Source organism: Dermacentor silvarum, chromosome 10 (genome assembly GCF_013339745.2).
Source record: "Dermacentor silvarum isolate Dsil-2018 chromosome 10, BIME_Dsil_1.4, whole genome shotgun sequence".
Lineage (NCBI taxonomy): Eukaryota > Metazoa > Arthropoda > Arachnida > Ixodida > Ixodidae > Dermacentor > Dermacentor silvarum.
Window position 1 is genome coordinate 21,722,010 of NC_051163.1, and position 11,547 is coordinate 21,733,556.

The following is an 11,547-nucleotide window of genomic DNA, read 5'->3' on the forward strand; positions in this document are numbered from 1 at the left end:
TGCTAGTGTGCTCTTTAGCTGGCGATACATACTCGTGAGCCGTTTTCTTCATCACCAGCGCCAGAGCGACGGTCACGCTGCCACAATTAAAAGGAACACTGCAGAGGACACCAGTCAGTGCAGACTGATAAAGTAACATTTTATGTGCTCTATTTTTGTTTGATTTGGTTAATAAAGCTGATTGGAAAAAAATGAAAGTTATAAAGTGCCATTTCTTTATTTAGTGCCGAAACCCCGGAATCGGTGTATGTCACTGTGTTGTCACAGATTTCAAGTAATTTATTTTTTTATTTTAGCTACTGTGGTGCATAAAAAAGCTCGTGAAACTTGTAAATTTGGCCTTTAACTCAGTGGCAGTTGTGCCCATTGTGCCTCTTCAAGGTGGCAGTTGCACTTCACACCTTGAAGAGGCACAATTGGTGTCGAGTGAGCTAAAATTATCTGCAATGCTAAGAGGTGCAACTTAAAGCTAATGTATTTCTCTCGCATTTACCGCTAAATCGCCACTGAATTCATTTTTTAGGGTTTAGGTGAATTATTTCTTTCGAGTCTAACTCGAGTTACTATCGAGTTAGACCTCGATATGATGAACCTCGATTTATCGAAATTCGCGGTGTAACGAAACTGTTTTTATTTTTCGATCTTAGTTCCTGTGAATTAACGAAATTTGCGATACATGAGTTTTTTTCGCTGCAAGTACAACTTCGTTATATCTAAGTTCCACTGTAAGTCTTCACCTGAGGAGTAACAGGCTGTGTGAATGAGTGCCACATCGAGCAATTTTACTCTTGTGAAAGGGTTGCGAAGGTTTAGAGCTAATGTTAAGTTTCTGTTTCCCACTGTTTTGCCGCAGTTTTTGGGCTATGCTAATAAGCTTCCTATATATTTTTTTTCTTCTCGATTTCCTCTAGGGACTGAGCCTTTGGACTTCAGCGGAGTTATCCGTTTGGCGATGGACTGGAAGAACGACCAGCGCCAAGGGAACTATGTCCTTGTCGAGTCCAAAGAAGTGGTAAGCAATCGGCTGAGAGACCTGGGGGCCGCATTTTTGACCAGTCAGTGGACCACTCTGAGTGTGCTTTGATTGTAAGCCGTGTGTTTTCATGTCAGATACTTGGGAGTGCATTGACAGCTTCCCGACAGCTCTAGTGAGGCAGGATGGAATGTGTGTACAGAATGGAATGTATACCTGAAGGTTATTGACTGGTACTTATAGCCCCTGGGAGTCAAGTCTCATGACTGATGTGCTTTGGAAATTCCCTTATGCTGGATTTAGCTTTTAGGAGGTAGTAAGAACTTAGTAACGTGGTAGCTGTGAGTGGGTGAGTTTCCCAGACATTTCTGACTGTTTTGCACTGCTTTCGAGGCTATTATCTATACAGTAAAACCTCGATAAACGAACTTGGTAAAATCAGCAATGTGATCTTTTATGCAAATAAGTAGAGTTACCGATAGATTTTTTTTGCACAAAAGGGGCCGAAAAGTTTCAGGACTATTGGCAAGCGGAAAGGCCGATTTAAATGAGAAAACATTCATTTTCTTGAATTTGAGAGTTGACCCTTGAGCACGCACTCCCCCCCTTCGCCCCATGCTTGTGCTGCGGGAAGACTGCGCTCATCAAGCTACCATCCTTCTTGGCTCACCCTCGCACATTTTCACTCGCACCTAAATCGTACGTTGTGTAGGGCACAAGAAATCTTGGCGCACTTGGACTTTATACGGGACGTGTCGCTGCTTCGCAGCCGCCATTTATTGTCTCGGTATTCCTTCGCGGTGGCAATGAAATTTTGTTATTTGAAGTCTTGTGTAAACACACTTCGTTATCTGTATATGTATCTTGGGGACCTTTATAAAACATACATCTGCACATGCTGTTACAGAGCAACAAATCAGGCGCCATCAGTTTCCTTTTTTTTTTGATTGAGTGTGGTACGTAAAGCCAACAACTTTCGGAAGGTAATCCTGCTGCAACAATGTGTTCACTCTCTAACTCTTGCTGTTTTACAGGAGTACTCAATGTCTGACGATGACCGCAGCATGTCCATTTATGGTGAGCTTGCATTCTTTTTCCTCCATTACATGTTAACTATTCGGTTAAATACCATACCACTCACTATACAATGCATAGTTCTGTCAGACGTTGATGCACTGCCAGGGGGCTGCTACATCTGTAAGACAAGTAGGAGGTCTGTGTTTAATGTGTGCTGGTTTCATTCATAGGTTTGCGTTATAAGTGCTAACAGTCATGCTAATAAGCAATTCGTCACGTGCAGTGGAGCGGAAGGACAGCATGATGAATGGATAGAAGTGATGTGAACGCAGTGCTTCATGACTTCTCTCCTGTTGTTGTGGTATTGTTGTCGTCTAGCAGCACATAATGCGAGGAAGCTTAAGCTCGAGCTGAACTCTTATTTCCCCATTCAAATACAGTTAAACCTGCTTATAACGAACCTCCATATAACGAATTCCTGGATATAACGAAGTTTTTCGATTCCCCGCCATTACTCCATAGAAGCACATGTACTTGAGACCTCTACGTAACGAAGTGGCAGCGGGAGACCCCCTCGATATAACGAATTTTCCCTTCCGACCACCTAGAGATTTCGCCCTAAATTTTGTCATTTTTGCGCGAGCAGCAACCGGAAGCACCTTCTCCGCCGCAATAGAATGCAAAGCGAGCGCACGCGTGCGTGCGTGCGTGTGCGAGGCGGCCCTGCATCCCTCGACCCGGCGATCTTGCCGCCGCGGGCGTGACCTTTCCCCCTCCCTTCATTCAAATCTGATCCTGCCGCTTGCTGCAGCTGGCCTAGCCCTCCAAGCCAGCACTCTCTCCTTTTCCAGCTGATGTTGCCGACGCGCTGTCAAACGCTGGCGGCGTGTGGAAGCGCCGCTGGACAAGCGAGCGAAGTGACCTTCGTGCTGTTGTCTATCGCTTCAACGCAAACTGAGCGCCGAGAACACAGAGCACGCAGAAAGCTACGAGCCGCCGACGCACCTACACTGCTAGACTCTGCCTCGACGCAGATCGCTTTCAAGATACGGCCTGCGCGACCGCGCGCCGCCCCGCTATCCCTCCCCCTCGCTCCCTCGCCGGTGCCTCGAGCGCAACGGAAGAAGGCGCGCTTCCTCCCTGCTTTTCTTGCGCGCGCGAGATTTAGACGCGGTCGTCCGCTCCCCTCACACGTTTTCACTCGCACATACAGCATACGGCGCGCGGCAACTGCGTTATCGCCCTTGGACTTTAGGGTACGGCCACGCTAGCGGCAAAAACACGCAGCAAAAACGCGCGTCATGCCGCGCGCGGCAAAAGCGGACGCGCGAATCGGGGGTCTTGCTGCGTGCCGCGCGAAATGGTTTCTGTGGCAAATGCCGCGTGCCGCGAGATGAAAAACCAATCAAGAGCGATGAGGGTGACGTCACGGCGCCATCACAACCGGAACGCCGCCGGTCCGCGCCAGGTTTTCAATCGCCGATCGTCGTCTCTCGCATGAAACAACGGGCGCTCGCGGTGTTGCTCACCCGTTCGGAGAGTGCGGGAGATCTTATCGCGCTGCCGCGCTACAGTCCGCGCGGCGAGACGCGCGTGCCACGGTGGCCTCGCGGCAAGGCGCTGACGCGTTGCCGCTCGCTGCATGACGCGCGCGTTTTTTGCCGCTAGCGTGGCCGTACCCGTATATACGGAATATCTATGAGCCAAAACCAATTTTAGGGCTACAACGCGTCATGGACACCATCATTATATAGCAAATACGGATCTCAAGGGCCATAGTTTTGCTGGCGGAAACCGAAAATACGTCATAGTTGTCGCCCCCGGCACTTTGGGTGGCCAATGCCATCGTCAAGCCACCAAGCCAAGCGACATGAAAAGTCAAAATGGCCGCTCGGGCCGGCGCGGGGTGGCAGTTCGCAACGTATGATGCGGGAACGGTCCCACAGTTGCGACGCAACAGCGGGGTTACCAATGCATTGAGTTCTAAGGGAGCTGTGCCGGGACCGGTCGAAAACGACGTAACAGCCGGGAAAACGCAGCCCCCAGGAGCGTAACAGCGAGGTTCTACTGTAACACTATACGACGTCATCGTGACGCTCGCTCTTTGTTTCCGATGCCTCGCGCTTGTGCGAAACGACATGCGTCCACGCATCCAGTACCTGGTGTGACATTCCGAGGATGAGTGCTTCGACGAAAACAGAAAACGGGTGCGCGTTACAACTGAGGGGGCGTTAGAATCGAGTAAATACGGTAAACGTTTATTTTTCTAATTTTCGTGCCGGACCTGCATATAACGAAATCCTCTTTATAACGAAGTTTTTCGGGAATTTGTCAATTTCGTTATATCCAGGTTTAACTGTACAGGTGAAATGTAGAAATGCTCTCGCGAGACAACTGCTTGACTGATTTGAATGAAATTTGTTGCATTTGAGAGAGAAAGATAAATTATAACCACTGTGGGAAGCAGAATTTTGATTTTGGAACTCATTTTGGAACTTTTGGAACTCAAGCTTGCTGGAAATTTGAAAGTTTCAAAGAAACGACTGATGCATGAAGTTTGGGAAATCAGTTACTCTGCACCAAAAACAGATATCACAGTTCTGTAAAGCGCATCTGTTATGGCATCTTAAGTAGTAAAAAATTGCGGAAAGCTTAAGCTGCGTAAAAAGCCTAAATTCGGATTTGTGAGATGCAGAGCTTCCATGTGCAAAATTTTGTGTTTGAAATACGAGGGAATGCGTCATGAAAGGCTTAAAAAGTCGATGGTTTTGATATTGAATGTGAAAATAGAAATTAAAAAATACGCCATAAAACTTGCTGCTCCTTTGCATGACCTTCGAGATAAGGCACCACCCATGGTGCACTGGAAAATATCGGAGGCGGCAGACTGGGACTTGTGTTGTATCCACAAACCACCAGGTCCACAGGTCGTCTGCTTAGGTGTTGTTTGGAGGTCTGCTAAAAAAATTAGACAGTCACTAGCCCTGCAGCTTCACCAAGGTTGCGTCAGTAGTAAACGCTACTCATTTATACTCAAATTAGCCAAGTGTGAAATTTCTTGCAGTTGGCCTTTAAGTTTCCTTTTTAATAAGTAATTTAAGAACCATGTGGCAGCTGCCTACAGTTGAACCTCGTTATAATGAAGTCTTATCAGATGCAAAAATAGCTTCATTATATCTGATATTCATTATAAGCATATATTTCTTGCACTCTGGCATGAACGAGAATACTTTATACAGTCAAACTCACTTATAACAATATTGAAGTGCCACAAAATTTCCATTGTTATAACCAATAATTGTTATAGCCGGGTCGAACAAAAAAAATCAAAATAGGGTGCTGGCAGAGCTGTTGTGAGAAAACTATAATGGCGGGGAGGCCGGTGCCCCTCTCCACCACCTTCCTCCATCTGGCTGCTAATTGTGTTGACTCGTTTAACGGACTCTACTTCCTGCGTGCTCCGATCGCGTGTAATAGGCTGTGGCTGTCGGCGTTCAAGAATGGCGCTGCTATAACAACTGCAAAGCGGGTCACGGGCGGCAAGTAATATGCAAGCTCTGCCGACGCATCGCTTTGGTTTTTAAAAAATGCGAGAAGTTTGCCGCAGTAGCCTCAGCTTGAGAAATCCAGAAGAAACGCTGTGGCGAGATCGCCACAAGCATCTCGCCACGTACTTCTCACTGGCTTGCACGAGAAAAGCCCATGTCCGTCTGCTTTGCTTGCTTTATGCAAAGCTTGCTGACATCCTTCTCTCACGAAGGTCCCTCACGAAAACGAAGCCCTGGAGGGACTGAATCATTTGCAGGGCCTCCTGCGAGGACAACGTTGAGGCAGCCTGCTCTACGACGTCATCGCTGCCGTCGCTGCCATCGCTATGCGATGCGAGCACGTTCACGACTATCGCCTCATCGGTTAGAAGCACTTCACCGACTTCGTCTCCAAATCTATAGCAGTGTGCTTTCTTTTCACTGGCTTCATCGTGCATTGCCGATGATCACTGGGCGGATCAGCCATCTTCCGTTTCGATGGCGAGTCAACCGAGGCTGAGAAACCACGTGGCCCGGAACGATATCTACCCAACCAACAAAAACAAGCACGATCGACTTAATTTGTCGGCAGAACTGCGCAGTTTGAGGGGCCAGCGAGCAATCAGGGCCAGCGCTATCAGCACAGTTGGTGCGGTCCATTTGTATTTTGGAGGGTGGTGCAGGGTAGAACTATGGACGTAGCTTATTCGTGTTTGAAAGGGTGGAAGGGCGACGGGAGTAGAGGCGTACGAGGCTGGTGATATGGAGACGGCTGGAAAACGGCACACGGCAGCGTGCAGCGGCTCGATTTTTTTTTTTTTCTGTTCAAGGATTTCGCATTCCATTCCCTTTCGGCATGGACATCCAGTAGCCAGACTTCATTTTTATAACCGATAATGCTGCCAAGGGGCATTGTAGTAGACGGGTTATGTCACCATAGAAAACATACGAAAGTTGATGGTGCAGCAGCTTCTCGTTGTTATAACCGATATACAGTGAAAACCAGTATCGTTATAAGTGGGTTCGACTGTATTTACTTCGTTATATCCACGTTCGTTATATTGAGGTTCAACTGTACAATCGGGACTGCTGTTGATGCTGAGTGACACCTGCTGCCGGAACGTTCCCGTGTCCCACTTGCAGAGGAGGACGGCATCACGCTGCACCAGTGCCTGCGGCTGTTCACGGAGCCCGAGGTGCTGGACCCGCAGGAGGCGTGGTACTGCCCGAGCTGCCGCGAGCATCGCCAGGCTACCAAGGAGTTCTCCCTGTGGCGGCTGCCCGTCGTGCTGGTCATCCAGCTGAAGCGCTTCTCCTTCACCCGCTCCATCTTCCGCGACAAGATTGACAAGATGGTCGAGTTCCCCGTCTAGTGAGTGCGCGCTCTTCTTGCCTCGTCGAGGGCAGGCTCAGACTAGCCAACCTCAGAATTTGAAAAAATACAGTCGCCGAACGATAGTGTGGACTCTACGGGGACCATCAGGACGTCCGAATAATCGAGAGTCTGGAATAACGGATTCGCCCAAAAATAATAAGTGAATTTATTCCACAAGTGACCCAAAAAAGGCGTGCCATATTTTTGACTGTCGCTTTCGGAGATTCCTTCAATTTTACGTGACTATAGTGCATCACGCGTCGACGTCTGGTAGTGACGGCAATCTTGGCACAGTGCCAAGCGTGTGCTATCTTATCATTGTGCGGAACCGCTGCCGACCGTGGACGCATCCAGTGCTAGTCACGTGAAATATCGCGAAAATGGAAGTATCTTTCAAAAGTGATCGTTCAAGCAAACAGCCCAATTTTGTCAATGCGTGTTGCTGCATGCACATTTCACTTGTCTTTGGCCTAGACATTCCATGTCCGTCATTTTATAGCAATGCTTTTTATGCTATTTTTTTCACGCTTTTCGTGCTTCGTCGGTCAGTGTGATTCTCCACATGTGTTATAAACAGGATTGGCTGGCCATGAACAGTAGATGATAAGAGTGGCACAGAATCGAGCTGAACGCGGTGCTGTGAAATCACGCCCCGTATCTCAATTATTGTCAAGCTGTCGCTTGTAGATAGACAAAAATACAGTCAGTGCATGCGCCTAACGTTATCTGATTACTAGATCGACTAGGCTTTGCCACTTTCGGCTTCGCGAAGCGTCGGCGACAAGGCCGACAACCATGCCAATGACCATGTCGGCGACATCTCAAAACAAAAATATCGCTATTTCTGCTTGACTTGATAGCCAAATTAGCACACGGACGAGCTGTTGGAAATCTAATTAGTGCACAACGTGCTGAAAGGTGTCTGAAATATCGGATGTTCTTATATATTAAGTTTACTGGGCTAGTGGCGGTGCCGTGAGGCTGAATGTATAATCAAGCATGTCCGAATTATTGATGTCTGAATAATCGGTCGTTGACTGCACTATAGTTCAAGCCAAAAGGTACGAAAATTCGGCAAAAATATCCTAAGAATCATTTCATTACTCAACATGTTGATTGTTTAATAAAGTTTTTGCAGCACCAATGATCTGTGTTGCAGTTAAATAGAGATGTTTCTTAAATTTATTTTAAATATTCCCGTAAGGCAGTTGAAATTTCAGTTGCCCTGATACATTGGTTCTATAATAAGTCTGTGTCACTGCTGCAGGTAGGCCTGAATAGCTAAAAAGTCGGGCTCGGCGAAATAGATCAGCGACTGTATTTGTATTCTTCTGGAATCAGTTTTGCTCTTAATTAGACGGAAATGCAAAAAATGACTTCAAATTCTTGTTGTCTATACGGCAGTCGTCGACAATCTCTAAAAAGCAGGCATTTTGCAATGATATCTTAAATGTTGGCAGGTATGTAGGGTGTATTTCTGATAGGCTGTCAGTGTAAATTGAAACAGGGATACAAAAAAAAGAAAAGGTCTGCGAGGCTTCAATCCAGCTAGCTATCAACACCCGTACTGCCCCAGTGGCAGGCTGCCACAGCAGATCGACTCTCGTTACTTCGGGATGACCGTCATTGCCGCTCAAGAGAAATAAAATTTGCTCGTACCTTTGATCTAAATTCTGTCACCTCTATGTCGTGTGTGCTAAACTGCTTCGCCGGTAATCCACCTTCACAGTAGGGGAATGGCGCGTGATTTTTTTTCGTACATATAATTTGCGGCAAGTCCACAGAATAAAAAAAAAACAATAACTTGACGGTTTTTTAAGCGTTTTTCTTTTTCGATGCATTATTGCTCATTTACTAAACTTTTTTTGTTTTTTTCACACACCACTACGCCCTTCCCTCTTTTTCTTGCTAGTGGCCTGGACATGAGCCCTTACTACTGCGGCCCCAGGAGCACCGAGGGTCCCTCTACCATATACGACCTTTTTGCTGTCACCAACCATCATGGCGGCATGCTTGGTGGCCACTACACCGCATTCGCGCGCTGTGTCGACCCCGTAGACACACACCTGAGCGAGATCGGTGAGCACTGTTTCCCATATTCCAGTGCAGCGAGCGTAGGGTGAACGTAAAGAGACCTTAAAGATTTATCAGCTTTGATGGAACTTCAACTTTTATCTCCACTGTCATCTGTGACTTATCATTTCTCCCCCCCCCCCCCCCCCAATTAAGTGAAGGTCCAAGCCCTTTTAAACCCTAGGAAAAATATTTCCAAGTATCAGAACAACCTAAATAATTTACTATAATACTTGCCTTTGTAAAGCAGTTTTTGTTCCGGTACGCTGGAGGTGCGTGGGTCGAGGATGAATGAATGAATGAATCTTTTATTTGTCCCAGTCAGTTAGGAAATGGATTCCAGACAAATAGCTACAAAGGAGTAGCTTGAGGATGTCTGGCACCCAGAAAACAAATACAGTAGAATCTCGTTAATTTGAACTCCAAGGGGGGACCTGAAATTTATTACAACGAAACGGAGTTCGAGCTACGGAGAGCTCGATCAGCTGTGCGGTACAGCGCGCGAAACCGAAAACCATCTCTGGGCTGACATTGAGAAAGTCTTGTTTTTCCTCCATCTGCGTGCAAAGATGTGTGCTGGAGGAAGCCTAGGTCCGTATAAAGTCCCAAGTGCGATAAGATCGCGCCTTGCAGGGTGTTATCTGTGGGTGTGTGGGTAAACGTGCGAGGGTGCGCTGAGACAGGTGGTGGCTGGATGCGCGCCTTCCTCCCATGTGCCCATTATTGTAGGTGACGTGATCGAGCACACCCTAGGAGAGAGGCGTATCTTAGGGCGCGGTAACGTGATCAAGTGCACACTAGGAGGAAGGGAGGAGGGGCAGGTGAGTGTGTGTGCAGTAACATGATCAAGTGCGCTGGGGGCTCCTTCCTGCTCCTTTAAACCGGATGGAAACGGAGGGTGCTCCCCACTCTGCTTGCTTCGTTTCGGTCTTGGCTTCCTGCGCCTCTTTCCTCGACGGCAGCTAGCGACGCATCGAACCTTCGCCTTTGGCTCAGGTTTGTTTGAAAAACAGTCTGTGGAAATGAGAAATTTTTTCGGAATAACCATTAAGCGATTATTAAAGTTCGAATTCGCGAGAGTTCTTCTCTGTTCAAATACTTTGTGGGGACCAACAGAGCGGTTCAAATTATTCGTCAATTTGAATTGTAAGAGATTTCGAATTTTCGGGATTTCACTGTACAAGCGCACATCATACAGGGGCGGCACGTGCCGCAGGCACTGTTGACATCATGATACACTAGCATGCCTGCTAACTCTTCCAAATTTCCCACAAACTTTTAATTTCGGGCTCATTCTAAAATTTTACTAATGTTTCATCGAGTTTTACAAAAATAAATTCTGTTAGCGGAGAAGTTTTACTTGTCAATATCCGACTGTACCATAGGAAGTCTTCTGATTCTGAAAGCTCCCCAAAGGGGACCTGCTTTGGGCAATTTTATTCAGACATGTTCTTGAAGCAGGCAAAGTTGGCAATGGCAAAGTCACTAAAAAAAAAAGGAAAAAAAAAAAGAAAAGTTGTTACCTAAAAACATCGTTTTGCTTGTCAGTTGGTGCTCTTTCAAGTTGCAGCTTGTGTGCGGCATCTAAAGCTAAATCATTGTTAAAGAAGTGCTTATGTATATTCCACAAAAAGGTGCATGCTCAGCGCAAACTTCAGAAAGCGCACCCTCTTCTCGCCCTTTCGGTGTTCTGTTCGCGGGATTTTTGCAGATTTTCAATTTCACGATTTGGCAGGTACGGACAGGCTCTCTGCATTACTGCGACTGCCGGTGAGATTGACGGATTGCTTCGATTGACGGGGCAAGAGATTGCTTGTTGATATTCTTATCGCTATCTTTTCTAATGAAGAGTGCTCCTGCTATATTCTTGTCCTTTCTTTCTTTCGAAACTCTTGTCTCCTCAAACATCAGAATACCTGTCACAGTTCAGTTTGTGTGGCATTCTGGTGCTGAATGCGAGGTCGCAGGTTCAAATCCCAGCTGTCGCGGAGGCATTCAGATGGAGGCGGGATGCAAAAACGCTTGCATACTATGCTTTGGGTGTACAGTCGAACCCATTTAGAACGATACCAGTTTTAACAATATATCGGTTATAACAATGAGAAGCTGCTGCACCGTCAACTTTTGTATGTTTTCCATGGTGAAATAACCTGCTTACTAGAATGCCCCATGCCGCATTATCAGTTATAACAATGAAGTCTGGCTGCTGGGTGTCCGTGCCGAAAGGGAATAGAATGCGAACTCTTTGAAAAAAAAAAAAGTAATTCGAGCTGTTGCACACGGCCGCGCAGTGTTTTCCATCCTTCTCCGCATCGCCAGCCTCTCTCCAGTCACCCTTCCACCCCTCCGAACATGAATGGGATGCGCCCATAGAGCTACGCCATGCCACCCTCCGAAACAAGGACCGTGCCAACTGCTCTGAAAGCGCTGGGCTGGCGAAGTGCCGCAAATGCGCGACGCAGTAGAGCCAAAACATCGTTAGCGTCCACCGAAACGAAGCGACGAAGTTTGAATCGCCATAGTCATCAGTGAAAATCGTACGTGAATGACAGCAACGCCGGAACGCTGCGTGCCTATTTGTG

At 47.1% G+C, this 11,547-nt stretch overlaps 1 protein-coding gene across 1 annotated transcript in view; it reads left to right on the forward strand.

The window, feature by feature from the left end:
• Positions 1–11,547, forward strand: part of LOC119430922 (ubiquitin carboxyl-terminal hydrolase 19-like) — a 29,840-nt gene that overhangs the window by 10,349 nt on the left and 7,944 nt on the right. The window contains exons 7-11 of the mRNA XM_037698385.2: positions 389–426; positions 912–1,012; positions 2,008–2,050; positions 6,661–6,889; positions 8,805–8,971. Of these exons, the coding sequence (XP_037554313.1) occupies positions 389–426; positions 912–1,012; positions 2,008–2,050; positions 6,661–6,889; positions 8,805–8,971 (578 nt within the window). The remainder of the gene's footprint in view (positions 1–388; positions 427–911; positions 1,013–2,007; positions 2,051–6,660; positions 6,890–8,804; positions 8,972–11,547) is intronic.